The sequence below is a fragment of the Sinocyclocheilus grahami genome, unplaced genomic scaffold (genome assembly GCF_001515645.1).
Source record: "Sinocyclocheilus grahami isolate Dianchi unplaced genomic scaffold, SAMN03320097.WGS_v1.1 scaffold31.1, whole genome shotgun sequence".
NCBI lineage: Eukaryota > Metazoa > Chordata > Actinopteri > Cypriniformes > Cyprinidae > Sinocyclocheilus > Sinocyclocheilus grahami.
Window position 1 is genome coordinate 664059 of NW_015505210.1, and position 19416 is coordinate 683474.

The window sequence follows — 19416 nt, forward strand, 5'->3', positions numbered from 1 at the left end:
AAAAAGGATTAGCTAATGAGAGTAATTTGTTCATGAATCTAACTGCACTTATGCTGCATGTTTTTGATTCACTAGAAAGAACTGGTTTGAAGGAGTCATTTGTTCATGAATGAGACCAGACTGATTGTGCTGTAATGCTTTTTTGATTCATAACAAAAAAAACAGTTCAAAAGAGTCATTTGTTCGTGAATCACACACCATACTGGTTGTTCTGTATGCTTTTGAATCACTAAACAGAAAAATATTTAAAGGAGTCATTTGTTCGTGAATGGAATAACGGGTACACTGGTTACTCTGTATGTTTTTGATTTGTCAAAAATAACTGGTTTAAAAGAGTCACTTGTTCATGAATCAAATCACACTGTTTGTGCTATGCTGCATGGTTTTGATTCAAGGATAGAAACCAGTTCAAAAGAGTCTTTTGTTTATGAATCACACACCATAGTTGTATTCTCTCTTTTTTTTTGATTCACTAAAAAAACTAACTTGCAAGAGTGCTTGTTTTGTGAATTGGACTACATTGGTTTTATGATTGTCACAGGTCCGATCAGATCAGTCTTTTATTTTAAGAAGGAGTTTAACTCAGAGTTTTAAACTAGTTGTGTCTGTGTTTTAACATAAAACCACTTCTAGAGAAAACACAGACATTAAACTTTACAGTCACTGAGATACAGCTACAATTTATTTTTATTTCCTTGTCTTTTTTATTTAACAGATACAGTCCAAAGTCCCATCTACACAGCACTTTACAGTATCAGACACTTAATAATGAGACACAGACCCAAGAACATGATGACAGACAGACAGCAGAAGTGAAGGGACAGAACCAGCAGTAGTTCTCCCAGGATGCTGTCTCTCGGGTGAGACGGGACAGGCTGTGTTATCTGAGGTATTTCACAGTAGATTCCTGTCCAGCCCTGGTAACACTGACAGGTGAACTTTTGCTTCATGTCCAGGATATCGTGGTTGTTGAGGTGGCCGCTGACGTGGAAGCGTGGTCCACGGATGCTGTGGTTGAGGCGGATGTTGAAGAAGCGAGGGTTGAGGTGCAGGTAGGCCCCAGAGTCCAGGCTCTTACGGATGCATTTGCCGTTCTTCTTGCACAAGGCCTTACTGCACAACTTAGCGGCTGAGGTCACATTGATCACATAGTGACCCAGTGGACCGTCAATGTACTTCTTGACTGTCAAACAGTTTCTCTGCACAAAGACAAACAGATATTAAAGATATTAGTTTTTTTTTATTAATATTGGTCAATATCATTGTATTGAGTGTATTAGTGCCATATTGTTAACTAAAACCATTTTTATTTTATTTTATTAATTGAAATAAAATAAAAAATATAAATATTAGATTAAAACCTTTCAAAAGGTAGATCTAAAAATTAATGTTGCCTTGGTAACTTACTGAAATAAAATTAACTAAAATTACTAAAACAAAAAAAAACTTATTGAAGTATCATTAATATACTATTACAGTATTAATATTTAGAATTATTTGTTATATTTATATTTAGTCATTTTTGTGTGTGTTTAGTTTTTGCCTTTAAAAAATGTGTCTATATAGTTTTTATCAATTTTTATTGCAGTTTTAGTTAAGTTAAACAATCAACGTTTTGCATTGGCAACTAGCTGAAATAAAATAAGTTTATTTTAGATGTATTTTATTTTATTTCAGTTAATGCTTATTTAATTTCAAGTATCAAAAATGTTTTGATGCATTAAATTGATCAAACTTGACAGTAAATACATTTATAGTTTTACAAAATTTCAAATAAATGTTTTTCTGAAAAAAATTGTATCACTGTTTCCACAAAAAAATAAAGTAGCACAGCTGTTTTCAACACTGATAATAATAATAAGAAATGTTTCAGCAAATCAGCATATTAGACTGATTTCTGAAGGATCACGTGACCACTGAAGACTATTAGTTACATTCAGCTTTGCATCACAGGAAGAAATAACATTTTGGAATATCCTGAAATATAAAACAGTTATTTTAAATTGTAATAATATTTTACAACATTACAGTTTTTTTGATCGCATAAATGCAGCCTTAAGCACAAGAGCCTATCAAAATTATTTAAAAAAAATCTTACCAACCCTAAACTTTTGAACAGAATGAGTACCTGAGATCTTGCATATTCGGATGAGCCCCACAGGACCACCCCTGTGGCCCCCAGTGCTGCGCTCTCTCCTATAGTGTGGACCAGGTCACTCTGTTCAAGATTAATACAGTATTTCCTTTTGTTAATGCAGAAAAGCAAGTAATTGAGTAGCAAGCCTGGAGAAGAAATTTGTTACTAGTTTTGCTCAAGACAAACATCACAGTGACTGTTGCTCGTATGTAAGATTTGGCATTTGTACGTCAGCTGTGAATGATACCTTAAATCATGTGGCTTACTGAGGAGAAGTGTGTAATTGGACATTTGATTTTCACCTGGCGGGAAATAAAACAATACAGTAGACCTACATGCATAATGTATGGTCTGGAGCCTGTACTATCACAGTGAACATATGGAAGCTATTGGTTGTAACCTAAACTAGTCATAATAAGTACATTACCTTGTGATGTACCTCACTGTCTAGAAAGGCGGGTGGTCCCATTAAACCGAAAACACGACTGCAGACCTACTGCAGAGTTTGATTTGGAACATTCCACAAATAATGAGGTGACAGATGAGTGTTTAAGCATATCTCTGGCATTTAAGATGCCAGGGAGGAGGGTGATTTAGGGGGTGGGTCTGTCACTCAAGTATTTGACGAGTGATTAAAACAATGTGTGTTTGACGGGTTCCTCTAGATAGCTGGAAAGCGTGCAAAGTAGAGAGCTGGTACCGAGTAAACTCAATAACAGTTATTAAAAATGAAGTTTTTTAAGACTTTGTTTGTCTGTTAGATGTTAAAATTCTTTGTAAGTGTAAAAAAAAACTAAATGGGCAGAGACTCATCCCTGTTGAAAAAAACAGCATATGCTGGTTAGGTATGTTTTGAAGCATGGCAGCTGGTTTAAGCTGGTCCAGAGCTGGTTATAAGCTGGTTATTAGCTGGTTTAAGCTGGTCATGCGCTGGTCCTAAGCAACTAGCTCCTGCTCAGGACCAGCTCATTACCAGCTTATAACCAGCTCAGGACCATCTGAAATCAGCTCATGACCAACTAAGGACCAGCTTAAACCAGTTCATGACCAACTAAGGACCAGCTCAAACCAGCTACCATGCTTCAAAACATACCTAACCAGCATATGCTGTTTTCTTCAACAGGGATGACAGGCCTGTTCACACAAAGATCGATAACTATAACAATAATTATATTACCATCCACACCAACACGTGATAACGTTCTGTTTTTTATAAGCATGCTGCAGTTTTGTCGTCTGCCGCTTTAAATGCTCAAGCTCTTTAATGCAAGATGGAGTCTGATCGGCTGTCAATGTTTTTATTAGGGATGCACCGAATTTTCAGCAGCCGAAAATTATCGGCTGAAATGGCATTTTCACGCTCCGCTCAGTAATCCGCTCTATGAATGTGCGTTCCGCTCGTGTACGCTCATGCTTACCGGAAAAGCAAAGTCAGCTCAAATAACGCGCTGACAGGAAATTTCTATGCAGTATATTGTTCCAGTTTGCAGTAGCCCTACTGTGCTGTAACATCCCTGTTGAAAAAAATCAGCATATGCTGGTTAGGTATGTTTTGAAGCATGGCTGCTGGTTTAAGCTGGTTTAAGCTGGTCATGTGCTGGTCCTAAACTGGTCCTGAGCAGGAGCTAGTTGCTTAGGACCAGCTTAGAGACCAGCACATGACCAGCTTAAACCAGCTCATGACAGTTTAGGACCAGCACATGACCAGCTTAGACCAGCTTAAACCAGCTCAAACCAGCAGCCATGCTTCAAAACATACCTAACCAGCATATGCTGTTTTTTTTTTTCAACAGGGATGGTGTAGGCTAGTACAGCTGTTCTGGGCAATGCTGGTAAAGTGATGCTACCTTCAGTGACGCTATGCTTTGCTCACGTGCTCTGATAATAATAGCTTTGTAGGACTATACATTATTTGCATAATTAGTCCAAAAAACAAAAAATAATATCTGATTCTGTTACATAGAAGTGAATAAAAATAATATATTGATATTTAATATTAAGGTAACACTTTACAATATGGTTCCATTAGTTAATGTTAGTTAATGTATTAACTAACATGAACGAACAATGTACAATACATTTATTACAGTATTTATTCATCTTTCTTAATGTTAGTTAATGAGAATACAGTTGCACATAGTGCGTTAACTGTTAAAAATCACAACTTTTGATTTGAATAATGCATTAGTAAATGTTGAAATTATTATTAACTAAGATTAATAAATGCTGAAGAACTATTGTTCATTCTTAGTTCATGTTACCTAAAGTAGTTAACTAATGTTAACTAATGAATTTTATTGTAAAGTGTTACCAATATTAATATAAATTCTGTCGAGTTTTTATTTGTTAATGAGAATACAGTTGCACATAGTGCGTTAACTGTTAAAAATCACAACTTTTGATTTGAATAATGCATTAGTAAATGTTGCAATTATTATTAACTAAGATTAATAAATGCTGAAGAACTATTGTTCATTCTTAGTTCATGTTACCTAAAGTAGTTAACTAATGTTAACTAATGAATTTTATTGTAAAGTGTTACCAATATTAATATAAATTCTGTCGAGTTTTTATTGTTACTTTCAGTAAAAGTGTGGTTATTTTATTGGCTTGTGTTTTTTAAATTCAGTATCATTAAAATTGAGTAAAATTTAAAAAGCCTGACAAAATTACTTTATATTATTTAATAAAATAAAAGATAATCATTACAAAGCATTTTCGGTTTCGGTTTTCGACCACGTGCATCCAGAATATTCGGTTTAGGCCCAGAATTTTCATTTCGGTACATCCCTGGTTTTTATAATTCATGAGCTGGAAAAATATTTTTAATTTACCTGGTAATTTTCTGCCCCTTTGCAACCCTAATCAAGAATATTGTAAAAATAGTAATATTGTGAAATATTATTAAAATTTTAAATAACTGTTTCCTATTTAAATATAATCGAAAATATAATTTATTCATGTGATGTCAAAGCTTAAATTTTCAGCAATAATTGATAATCATATTAGCATCCACACCAATGGAGGACAATGTTGTGTTTTATTATAATCACTCTGCATTTCTGTCTTCTGCCGCTTAAAATGTTCAAGCTCAAGTTGGATGGATTCTGATAGGCTGTCAATGTTTTTATTGTAAATTCACTGAAAAAATTAATTCTGCAAGTGATTCCAACTATATTGTTCCTCTATGTTGTTATTGTTGTGGTGTAGACTATTCTCTTCTAGTAAGAACTTCAATTATTAAAACTTCATGCTTAATGCTACAGTTATCGTTCATGGTGTGAACAGGCCTTTATTCATTCATAAGTTGATTTCCCTATAATATTATAGTATAAATGATGTGCCTCTTGTCACGCCCCTGGACTGTCTGAGTGTGTTTTTGCTCCCAGTGACCTAGTTTTTCCCTTGTCTGATTGTGATATGTGATTCACCTGTGTCTCGTTAATTACCTTGTTTGTGTTATGTATTTAAAGTATAGTCTGCCCCATGTTTCCTTGTCGGATCTTGAACGTCTATCACCGCTGTGCTACCCGTGTGTTCCTGCCCTGTTCTCCGTGTTCCTGTGGATTATTAAAGACTCCTCATCCCGCGACTCCTCATTCCTCGCTCCTCACAGTAGGCAACCGTGACACCTCTGTGGTATTTTCAAAAAATGTCTGTTTGTTTGAGAATCCCGACCAGCCCAGCATAGCAACACTGGCTCAACCAATGGTGTGCATTTTGGGGCGGGGCTACCTGTTTAAAATTTGTTTGAAAACTATTATTTTTGCTATTCTGTTTGTTGACAGCAGTTGTGTAGATACTACAAACCTCACTTTTAATTAGGGCTGGGTAAAAAATATCGATATCTCGATATTAATCGATTCTCATTTTTACGGAATGATATCGATTCTTAAATCCCAAGAATCGATTAGTCTAGCCTGTTTTCAGTTAATGGACTGAACGTCCCATCCAATATATTGCAATAAGCACTTTGGTACTTTTAATATGAAACAAAGTCACAGATTTCAAATTCTGTCCGTTGTACTGCAGTATTTAAACAATAAATGCCGTTTTGGTGCTGTTTAATGTGGAGTGACAGATCGCTGTAGTGCCTCAGTTCAACAGATGCAACAGCACGAGGCGCACGTGAACTGATCATCTCCTCCACATTAATACCAGTTTCAGCACAAAATAAACATGACTAAACATCCGAAGGTAAGTTAAAAGAAAAAATACAACTTTACAATCCGTATCCTGTCTCATGTAATCGCTCAATCAGTGTTTCAGCCGCGCAAAGACGTCAATATAACGTCTTGTAAATAATGTCACGTAACGTCACATTTACCTCAGAAAAAACATATTTGGTGACCATAAACTCATTAGTCAGATAGAAAAATAAACTGTAGAGAGGGGCATTTTGCTAAATATATGCACCATATAACATATTCATTATACATTTTACTGTTTAATTTGTTTGAATAAATACATCAAGATTTTATGACCACCATTGTTTATATTTAAAAAAATAAATAAATAATTTCAAGTAGAAATATTATTATGTAATTGTAACTTTATTATTTTAAAAACTTCATTAAGTGAAATTAACAAATCAGTTAATTTTAACCTTCAGTATTATAGTAATGTAGTACCAACTGACTCATGTATATTTTACAGCATTAGTTGAGAGAATTTTTTCCTTGAGAAAATTTGGCATGTACTGTACCTGATATATATCCAAAATATTCAATATTGAATCAAATCGAATTGGTAATCGAATCGAATCGCAAGCTTGTGAATGAGAATCGAATCGAATCGTGAAATTTGTGTCAAAACCCAGCCCTAGTTTTAATATAATTTAACTTTTCCCCCTTCTTAAATGATAGAAAAGGCATAAAAAAAGAAATTAGGGGAAATTATTGGAGTGGCCGCAGGCCAGCCTCAAAATTGGTTTTCCACATTTCTCCATGTTTCAGCAAATCACAGCACATTTTCCAACTCCTATACCATAGTTCAAACTTAATTATTTACCTTTTACCCTATATTTAAATGTTTTACTCACCTCTGATAGAACAACAAATGTGTATGCGTAGAAGGGTCTGGAATAAACAAAAACAGGCAATGTATAGTCATTTCTAGCAATAGAGGCAATCCGCATGGCCGCATGGCCTCGGTAGTGCACAAATTTGACAGTATTAGCTGAAGACTTGAGCTCATAGTCGAGATAGATGGAAGGATAGAGGGATAGAGGGTCCTTCCACAGCCACATTAGATGATCGTTGCGTACAGGCTCTAAATTAGGACACTCTCCTGTGTAACGCAAAGGATGCTGCTTGTAGCCATAATTGTAACAGTCAGGAAACAGGTAAAACCCCCAAAGGCCATGCGGTCGTCGACTCTCGGCCAGCACCAGTGTTGAGTTCATGAATACTTGTCCGGCTCTCTCAAAGAGCTCCTTTGCTTCATTCTCTACCTTACTTTGTGGCCAACCAGGATGCAGTTTCCTTATAAGCTCCTTGGATTTGTTCCTGTAGATGTCCTTCGATCCCCAATTGCGAACCCACTGCGGTCGCCAGTTTTCCCAGTCGATGACACCAAGCCCGTGAAAGTCCTTGAAAGGTATGAGCTTGTCGATGTCTGCTCGAGCTTTGCTGAGGTGCTTGCTCAGGCTTTGGTTCTGAGGAAGGCCACCAATAGATGGGAATCCCAGAGCTGGTGTAGTAAGGATAGTATCCCAGGTGACTGTGGTAAAAGATGGTCACGTTGGGGCCGCTCAAGGTCTCATTGTGGTTTGCAACAATGTCGAAGACACTAAGGTCCAAATCCACCTTGTAAAAGAGATGGACAAGATGTTATTCCCATCGTTTGGACCACACACAACATTTGCTAGATTATTGACACATGTTCAACCTTGAATCGAAGACGGCAGGATTCAGTAGGCGCGTTCCACACCACCACAAATGGCCGATGGGGTAACAAAGGCGTTCGGGCTTGCTTCAACTGATCCGCCCAAGCAACCAGCGATCCACATACTGCCACCACCAGAAAGCCAATCAGAGCCATCACCCGAATTCCCTCATAGATCACTCAACCCACATGCCACAACCTGAAGAGAAACAAAATATAATAAAATACATCGCTGCTGAAAAAATGATTACATCATGAGGGTCATTTGGCAAGGATAATCAAAGACATAGTTGAGTGACAGACAAGCGAGGGTCATCGAGGCGCAGTGCTCTAGATTCCACAACACAATGATCCTCTTTATTACACCCAATTAACGCCCCTCATTTCAGTGGTCATTCAAGTCGTTTCTGCATACAGGACTTGATTAGGTTACCGTAATCTAGCAGAACTGGTAATTTAGTATTATTTACTATTTACTATAGTATTTATTAATATTTTGAATTGGCTTTGATTTTTACATTTTCAGTTTACTTTTAGATTTTTAGTAATATTTTTGTGCCGTTTTTCATTTTTTATTTATTTGTGTTCTATTTAGATTTAATTTATTCCATTTTTAGGTTTCAAACTTATTTAGGTTAATTGCCAAGTCAACATTTCTAATTTTCGTTTAAGTTTACGGGGGGGGGGGGGTTCAATCTAATATATATATTTTTGCCCCATGTTTCCTTGTCGGATCTTGAACGTCTATCACCGCTGTGCTACCCGTGTGTTCCTGCCCTGTTCTCCGTGTTCCTGTGGATTATTAAAGACTCCTCATCCCGCGACTCCTCATTCCTCGCTCCTCACAGTAGGCAACCGTGACACCTCTGTGGTATTTTCAAAAAATGTCTGTTTGTTTGAGAATCCCGACCAGCCCAGCATAGCAACACTGGCTCAACCAATGGTGTGCATTTTGGGGCGGGGCTACCTGTTTAAAATTTGTTTGAAAACTATTATTTTTGCTATTCTGTTTGTTGACAGCAGTTGTGTAGATACTACAAACCTCACTTTTAATTAGGGCTGGGTAAAAAATATCGATATCTCGATATTAATCGATTCTCATTTTTACGGAATGATATCGATTCTTAAATCCCAAGAATCGATTAGTCTAGCCTGTTTTCAGTTAATGGACTGAACGTCCCATCCAATATATTGCAATAAGCACTTTGGTACTTTTAATATGAAACAAAGTCACAGATTTCAAATTCTGTCCGTTGTACTGCAGTATTTAAACAATAAATGCCGTTTTGGTGCTGTTTAATGTGGAGTGACAGATCGCTGTAGTGCCTCAGTTCAACAGATGCAACAGCACGAGGCGCACGTGAACTGATCATCTCCTCCACATTAATACCAGTTTCAGCACAAAATAAACATGACTAAACATCCGAAGGTAAGTTAAAAGAAAAAATACAACTTTACAATCCGTATCCTGTCTCATGTAATCGCTCAATCAGTGTTTCAGCCGCGCAAAGACGTCAATATAACGTCTTGTAAATAATGTCACGTAACGTCACATTTACCTCAGAAAAAACATATTTGGTGACCATAAACTCATTAGTCAGATAGAAAAATAAACTGTAGAGAGGGGCATTTTGCTAAATATATGCACCATATAACATATTCATTATACATTTTACTGTTTAATTTGTTTGAATAAATACATCAAGATTTTATGACCACCATTGTTTATATTTAAAAAAATAAATAAATAATTTCAAGTAGAAATATTATTATGTAATTGTAACTTTATTATTTTAAAAACTTCATTAAGTGAAATTAACAAATCAGTTAATTTTAACCTTCAGTATTATAGTAATGTAGTACCAACTGACTCATGTATATTTTACAGCATTAGTTGAGAGAATTTTTTCCTTGAGAAAATTTGGCATGTACTGTACCTGATATATATTCAATATTGAATCAAATCGAATTGGTAATCGAATCGAATCGCAAGCTTGTGAATGAGAATCGAATCGAATCGTGAAATTTGTGTCAAAACCCAGCCCTAGTTTTAATATAATTTAACTTTTCCCCCTTCTTAAATGATAGAAAAGGCATAAAAAAAGAAATTAGGGGAAATTATTGGAGTGGCCGCAGGCCAGCCTCAAAATTGGTTTTCCACATTTCTCCATGTTTCAGCAAATCACAGCACATTTTCCAACTCCTATACCATAGTTCAAACTTAATTATTTACCTTTTACCCTATATTTAAATGTTTTACTCACCTCTGATAGAACAACAAATGTGTATGCGTAGAAGGGTCTGGAATAAACAAAAACAGGCAATGTATAGTCATTTCTAGCAATAGAGGCAATCCGCATGGCCTCCTTGACACGGTAGTGCACAAATTTGACAGTATTAGCTGAAGACTTGAGCTCATAGTCGAGATAGATGGAAGGATAGAGGGCCGTACTCTCCTTCCACAGCCACATTAGATGATCGTTGCGTACAGGCTCTAAATTAGGACACTCTCCTGTGTAACGCAAAGGATGCTGCTTGTAGCCATAATTGTAACAGTCAGGAAACAGGTAAAACCCCCAAAGGCCATGCGGTCGTCGACTCTCGGCCAGCACCAGTGTTGAGTTCATGAATACTTGTCCGGCTCTCTCAAAGAGCTCCTTTGCTTCATTCTCTACCTTACTTTGTGGCCAACCAGGATGCAGTTTCCTTATAAGCTCCTTGGATTTGTTCCTGTAGATGTCCTTCGATCCCCAATTGCGAACCCACTGCGGTCGCCAGTTTTCCCAGTCGATGACACCAAGCCCGTGAAAGTCCTTGAAAGGTATGAGCTTGTCGATGTCTGCTCGAGCTTTGCTGAGGTGCTTGCTCAGGCTTTGGTTCTGAGGAAGGCCTCCATTGATGGGAATCCCAGAGCTGGTGTAGTAAGGATAGTATCCCAGGTGACTGTGGTAAAAGATGGTCACGTTGGGGCCGCTCAAGGTCTCATTGTGGTTTGCAACAATGTCGAAGACACTAAGGTCCAAATCCACCTTGTAAAAGAGATGGACAAGATGTTATTCCCATCGTTTGGACCACACACAACATTTGCTAGATTATTGACACATGTTCAACCTTGAATCGAAGACGGCAGGATTCAGTAGGCGCGTTCCACACCACCACAAATGGCCGATGGGGTAACAAAGGCGTTCGGGCTTGCTTCAACTGATCCGCCCAAGCAACCAGCGATCCACATACTGCCACCACCAGAAAGCCAATCAGAGCCATCACCCGAATTCCCTCATAGATCACTCAACCCACATGCCACAACCTGAAGAGAAACAAAATATAATAAAATACATCGCTGCTGAAAAAATGATTACATCATGAGGGTCATTTGGCAAGGATAATCAAAGACATAGTTGAGTGACAGACAAGCGAGGGTCATCGAGGCGCAGTGCTCTAGATTCCACAACACAATGATCCTCTTTATTACACCCAATTAACGCCCCTCATTTCAGTGGTCATTCAAGTCGTTTCTGCATACAGGACTTGATTAGGTTACCGTAATCTAGCAGAACTGGTAATTTAGTATTATTTACTATTTACTATAGTATTTATTAATATTTTGAATTGGCTTTGATTTTTACATTTTCAGTTTACTTTTAGATTTTTAGTAATATTTTTGTGCCGTTTTTCATTTTTTATTTATTTGTGTTCTATTTAGATTTAATTTATTCCATTTTTAGGTTTCAAACTTATTTAGGTTAATTGCCAAGTCAACATTTCTAATTTTCGTTTAAGTTTACGGGGGGGGGGGGTTTCAATCTAATATATATATTTTATTTCAGCTTTATTTCAGTTTTTGAAAACTATTTTAATTGTTTTAGTTAACAATTATATTATATTATATTATATATACATTTGGAAACTGCTTTGTAATTTTAGTTTGGATAACACAAGAAATCATGTTGAATGACATGTCATAAAGTTTTCATATCACTATTTCTATAATTTACAGGAGTTTTGGAATTCTTCATTTTTATCTTATTTTTCCTCCTCTCTTGACTTGACATGTGTATTACATTAAAATACCTTGCTAATCTCTGTCAAATTCCTCTCGCGGTTATGAGTGTGATTGTGTACACTCAGGGGGCTTCGTAAATGAAAGCCGTCCTGAATGTGCCTGTTTCGGCCTATTTATTTTTCAAATAATACTCTAGAACAAGTTTTGTTCAAAGAAAATAAAGACAAAGAAAATAATATCAATTCACCTTCTGAAGGGTTTCTCCTCAGATATTTTTCATAGATAACATCTTCTCATGGGTTTGTGGGAGTCTGTCAGATCAAATAAAAGGGATGATGTAGCTTTTACGGTAGATGTGGAATATCTGCATTTCCTCTTCCAGTGAGATGGCAGTGAAACTTGTCGATCTAACCAAGAGCAACAACGTGGTGAAGTCACCAAGTCTTTTCATAAACCACAACCATCTACAGTGCCCAACCACAAAAAAGACCCCCCAAAAAACCCGTCTGAGACATACTGACACTGCTTTTTCCTCAGACAGACAGTGCTCGAGGGACATGAGAACCAACTGCTTTTTCTTTCTCTTCTTTACAAACTGGACTGATTGAATCCAGATGACTATGAAGCTGCATATCATGTTGCAGTATTGAACTTTTTGGCTTTTTATGCATTTAAACCTGGAAATAAAGTTTCTAGGATTTTGGAAATGTGAAATAACGATATTTAAGATTTGTGCTTTATTATCCATTTTTCCAACTACTGAAACCGATAGAAACCCATTTATGCCTCCAGAGTAAAACAACAATTGCAATATAATACCTCCTAACTGTGAATTTATATCTCCAAATTTTAAATGTTTCTCACAGTGTAGCTTTAAATCTTAAAATATGGCCAATTTTAACTCTCATCGCTACGTTATTTCTTGCAGCTGGAATTGTATACCTCCCAACTGTAACTTTATATCTCAAACTTGAATTTGTTTCTCATAATTGTGACTCTATATCTCAAAATGTGACTTATCTCATAATAACTATCTCACAATCGCAGTTGCAGTATTATAACTCCCAACTGCAACTTAATCTCGCAATGTAACTGTCTCAGAATTTTGAGATTGTTTCTCGGAATTGTGACTTTATATCTCAAATTTTGACTTATCTCATAATGACTATCTCTCACAATCGCTGCTTTATATCTCACAATTGTAACATTAAACCTTTCAAATGTAACTTTATATTTCACAATGCAACTTTATCTCACAATTATGAATTTGTTTCTCACAATTCTGACTTTATATCTCAAAATGCGACTTATCTCTTAATGACACAATTCTGACTTTATATCTCAAAATGCGACTTGTCTCTTAATGACTGTCTCACAGTCGCTGCTTTTTCTCGCAGCTGCAATAACTGTAACTTTGTATCGCAATGTAACTTTGCCTTACAAGTTTGAGTTTTGTTCTCATAATTGTGACTTTATATCTCAAATTCTGACTTATCTCGTAGTGACTTTATCTCACTACTTTATTTCTCACAATTTAAATATTAAAACTCTCAATTTATCTCACAATTATGAATTTGTTTCTTATAATTCTGAATTTATGTCCCACAATGTGGCTTTATATAATCTCAAATTTCGACTTATCTTGTCATCTCTAACTGCTACTTCATTTCTCACAACTGCAATATTATACTGCCCAACTGGAACTTTATATCTTGCCATGTAACTTTGTCTCTGTTATAAGTGTGACTTTATAGCCCACAATGTGACTTTATATTAAAAAATTGTGACTTCTCATAATTGTGATTTTATATCTCATAATCTCAAAAAAAAGAGAAATCTGCAAACTTTCTTTATAATTGTGACTTTATTTCTTGCAGTTGCAATATTAAACCTCCCAAACATAACTCATGAAATATATCTTTGTATCTCACAATTATGATTTTGTTTCTGATAATTATAATTATGATAATTATGATGTCACAATGTGACTTTATATCTCAAAATTTGACTTCTCATAATGACAATATTTCTTAATCACTACTTTATTTTCAGCAGTTGCAATATTAAACCTCCCTAATATAACTTTATATCTCACAATTATAAATTTGTTTCTCATAATTCAGATTTTATATCTCAAATGTGAATTTGTTTCTCATAATTGTGACTTTATATCTCAAAATCTGACTTTATTGCTTTATTTCTCATTTGCAATATTATACCTCCAGACTTTATATCTTGCGACGTAACTTTGTCTCACAATTATTATTGTGACATTATATCTCACAGTGGGACTATAAGTCTCTGAAATCTCACAGCTGCAACCTTACTTTACAATCGTGACTTTATTTCTTACAATTGAGACTTTATGACTTAATATGTGGCACAATATGTTTTTTTTTTTTGTTTTTTTACTTTACTTTACTCACAACTACATTTATTACTCCAAGGCAGACATGTTTCAATAGTAACCCTTTTCAATATGAACATGGCTTGCAAAACCTCTTCTCTCTCATACTTTGTTCAAACCAGAACATTTACTTCATATTGACCAGCATGCAGCTGGAATAAATACAGTGGTCAGCTGCAATCAGAAGGCCACATGCTGCAAACCTCTGAATCTTGTGTTCCCTAACTTGAAAAGTAATCTGGAAAAATGGAGACAGAGCAGAAAATAAATGGGGACCCAGGCCTCTGCTAAACCTAAAAGCGCAGAAACAATATGCTGCATCCGATAATTGGGAAAAGACTGTCATTTCATAGAGATTTTCCAAGATTATTCTTGTAAAGTTTACGACCAAATAGTCTTGATGATAACAAACCCTGGCGTTCCTCTAAACATGAGCTTTTGCGTGAAATTCAGTGAGGAAATACTTTCACAATACTTTCCAAAACATTTCATGATGGCCTGTGTCTCCTATTAATTTGATATTTATAGCCTGTTTGAGCATAAGTGTGTATGTGATTATGTGCTAATGCTATAAATACAATTTGCATATGGCGCATGGCTGATGTGGGAAAAGTTACATGGGGTAAAGGATGTATGACTGCTTCGCTTTGCCTCAACAAGGAACAGAAGAAATGAGTCAGCAGTCATGAGTCTTTTGCCTGCTGCAGTCTGTATATGGAAATATGTTTATAACTGCTCTTGGTCCCATATACCTTATAGAAAAAGGCTTATAGGCCAAGTCCAAAGTTAACACCTTTAAGCACCAAAATGAGTAAAAATTGGCATGTAACTAAAGCAGAGTATAGTTGACAATAGGTATATATACAGCACATTACAATTGTAATTTTATACCTCCTAACTCTAACGTTATATCTTGCATTGTGACTTTATATCTCAGAATTTTGACTATATCTCTTAGTCGCTACTTTCTTTCTCACAATTGCAATTTTATACCTCCAAACTGTGACTTTATGTAGTATCTCGCAATGTAGCTTTATATCTCACAATTCTGGGTTTGTATCTCATAATCGTGACTTTTTATCCTAATGTGATTTTATATCTCAAAATGTTAACTTATCTTATAATGACTATATCTCTCAGTTGCTACTTTATTTCTCACAATTACATTTCTTCAAAACTATCTTTATATCTCATAGTTGTGGTTTTATGGGGGAAAAAAAGTAAAAAAAAATTTCCACAAGACATTGCAAAGAAGTTGTTCTGGACCCTTTCTGTAGTGTGTTTGTATCTTTGTGCTGTAAATATGTTCCCATGAGTCACGACTGAATGGCCTGCAGTGTCCCATTGATATTTACAGTGCTTTATGTCCTTTGTCCGAACACACTAAATGCCAGTGGGAGTTTGTTTGCTGTCGCTCTACAGTTGGACGGTTCCCATGAAGCAGGTTGTCCTCACAATGAATACACTGGTGTTGCTGAGGGAAGCAGCTATTGAAAGCCTCTCGAGTCTGTCTGCTGTGAACTTGTCCCTAGTCCAGTCCTAATTAGGAGGAACTTGCTCTACACACACACTTTACCACCAAAAAGCTCTTTTCACTTGCCTTGAACATTTTGTTATTATTTCTGGCCAGTTTCCATGTAAGTTTTAATGGTCATTTAGTCCACAACAAATAAGTGATTTCATTATTAACATCCGCCAGGTAATTTCCTTTGTGAAGACTTATTATCTAGTGGCATGTTGACGCAATGTTTAATTTGTCAAAAATGTGCTTAAAGTATTTTAAGCCAGTTAATGATTCACAAATACTATAAGAGTAGCGTATATTACTGGTCAAAATTAGAGATGTAAAAAAAAAAAACTTATGTTAATTTCCAGACGTTTTTATTTTTGCCATCATCTAATACTCACTTACAGTTAGTCTTTAAAAGCACTAGTTTAATAACTGTTAATAGTAATATTTAGCAAATGTCAAAATGAATATCTATTTTTCATTGTAATGAAATGATGATGATGATGTGATGCCTAAGTTCAATTGTAGCATTTAAAATGACTGATTTTAGTCTTTTATATTTGACAAAGCAGTATATAATTTTACTATCAGCCTCTTTTTTTGGTTATCAGCCATAATATAAAGATAATTATCTGCCAAATTTTAATATCAGTGCATCCTTGAAATCAACGTCAGCTGAAGATAATAATTTTACTTTTATAAAAATAATTTGATTCCCATAACCTCTGTGTCCAAAAAAATTGTAAGTTTTATAAAACATATTAATATCAGCTTCAATTTCTGCTTTGTTGGTTTTGAATCCTGTATTTTATTCATTGAGCTTTGAAAACTCAATTAAAAACATGTCTTGTCTTGACTTGGATCAACACTTTGCACTAACCTTTTGAGTCGGTTTTCAAAGACGAGTTTTCCTCAGCAGCTGCTGGTTGCAACACCGCTCAGCAAATCCGATGTAATTATCTTGTCTTTATAATGAATATCCAGCCAAGGCGTTTTGTTGTGCTATATGTGTAGAGATATCACAGTTATCAGGGTTTGCTGTGCGGTTTGTTGAGTGGCATTGGCATTGGCATTGGCACACTCTTGCATTGTTAATTGATTTGGCTCCTCCTCATCAAGCTCCCAAATGAAATCAACTGCAATTAGTGATCACCGACATGTCAAAGCAGTTTGTGTCGCTCCAGGACTACAATAATTCTGAGTGATTTGTGGCCTGGTTACAATGAAATGCTTTTGCTTTTGTTGTTTTGGGATTTGATGTTCATTTATAGGGCTTGATTATGTGGGTCAATGATGTATAAGAGGGTCGATGATAAATATTAATTTTAACTGTGGAAGAGATGTATTAAGGTAAACTCCATTTATATGTATTTTATATATTTATCTATTTTATATATTTAAATAATAATAATACATCAGATGTCTCATGTCATTGAGCCATATAAAAAGGAGAGTGTCTAGCCTATAAAAGCATCATGTATTGAGAATATGTTGAGCACGGCACCAAGAAACACACTTGATATTCGTTCTTGTATTTAAACAGTTGTGAAAACACAGTCGTCCTTCTTACCGTAATGCAATCTGATTGTTGTTATGGAGAGTAAATCCACTGCAGTAGACAGTTTCTGTAATGTCAGGTAGATTCACTTTTCGGACACAAACGTTTAGACTACATGACATGGGAGCCTTTATCTCTGGCACTTACACGGGACCACCTGCCATTTTCTTCCTTTCTTCCTAATGTGTGTTTTCACACATTAAAACACATTCCTACAGCTTCACTATTTCCTTTCAGATATGATAATAGTTTTTTTCTTTGAAAGGACTTGTTTTGGCATTTCTGAACATTCAATGGTGCATTCTTGTCGGTATTTATCTGATTTTGTTACCCACACAGGGGAAGGAATAAAGACCCAAAGGAAGTCCCCCTTCTCAGCTTGCAAAACATGAAAATTGCATACTTCAACAGTATTTGGCACCACAGACAGATCAAGGACTATGGTTAGGTTGCATATTCTTATGTAACAGTACCGGCCGGGCATGGGCGGGGGATTTGCTCTCAGTCAGCAAAGTACAAATACAGTGTGAGGAGGTGTACGGTTACCATAGTATATCCGCAGTGTTACAGTGCATTTGAGAGCTTTGCAGGGAATATATATGGTTGGCCTAGACCGTATCATCCAGGTTTGGCTCCATTCATGAGCTTGGCCCACCTCCCGAAGTCTTCGGCCCACCCTGATGGTCCTATAAAAAAATGATGAACTAGTTTGAAGGTCTGTTTCACAACTTTATGTCTTGGAAGGGGCAAAAATTGTGATGGCAGAACATCAGAGATGGAGAAAAAAAAAGACCAGGTTTCAGTACATTACCTGATACAAAACTGGTGATTTAAAGAGATAGATCACCAAAAAATAAAATAAAAAAAATCTGTCATCTAATCATTCTTATTACTTTTGTAGTACACAAAATGAGATATTTAGCAGAATGTGAAAGATGCTCAATTTCATAGGACTGAAGCGAAAGGGGACGTCTTCAGAAGTCATTTGATCGTTTTATGTAAGAAACACCAGAATTGTTTTGAAGTAATTATAATAAAGGTAAAATAAAATCTAAATGTTAGATAAAAAAATGTAAACTTAAAAAACTTGCAATTGAAATGTTGCCTTGCCAACTTACTAAAATGTAGTAATTTTAAGCTCAAGTACTAAAACTAAAACTGAAAAAAATTAAGTTACATTGAAATTAAGCTATGTAGAAATATATATATATATATAAAAAAAAAGCTAATAAAAATTAGACTTGAACTAAAATGAAAACTGATAACCAATAATCCTTTCAGCCGTCGGAACCGTCCTCTGTAGTCTTCTAATGTCTGATTTTGTAGCTGATTTTTGTAGCTTTCTAAACATGCCGCTCCTTTGTGCGAGATGCGCGTGCAACGGTGATAAATGTGTAAAATATGTGTTCTGTGTGAACGACTTGGTTTCAGTTTTGATGTAAACATGATCTTCTCCACATTAATGTTATCTTTTGCCACAATATTTTTAATGAACAACGCAGCAGCGCCGCATCTAGTGGCTACAACTGGATAGGCTAACAAAAACATTATAATGCAACGACACTTACATAGTCATCGCATCCCGTGTGCCACTGATAAAGCTGCCTCCTTAACGCACACCTAAAATTCGAATGCAACGTTTTTGCATTCGAATGTGGATTTTTATTTTAAATTCGACGAATATTCGAAATTCTAATTTTTTTGACAGCCCTTGAAGGAAGTACGATCTCTGTTGGGCCTTTTGAACAATTAACAAAAATTTTAACGAGTCAATATGATTGTCCCACTTTAGGTCCTGAGAGAGAGTGGTGCCCAGAAACCTGAATGACTCCACTGTAGCCACAATGCTGTTCATGATGTCGAGTGGGGGGAGAGCAGGGGGATTTCTCATGAAGTCCACGATCATCTCCACTGT

General features: G+C 35.8%; 1 protein-coding gene across 1 annotated transcript; it reads right to left on the bottom strand.

Annotated features, from left to right (window-relative positions):
* Positions 1 to 686: 686 nt before the first annotated feature.
* hyal6 (hyaluronoglucosaminidase 6) lies at positions 687 to 8218 on the bottom strand. The gene is given in 5 exon segments (XM_016259950.1): positions 687 to 1199; positions 2129 to 2218; positions 7179 to 7808; positions 7810 to 7944; positions 8027 to 8218. Coding segments are annotated over 5 exon segments (1461 nt in total). The 5' UTR covers positions 8180 to 8218; the 3' UTR covers positions 687 to 746.
* Between the last annotated feature and the right edge of the window lie 11198 nt (positions 8219 to 19416).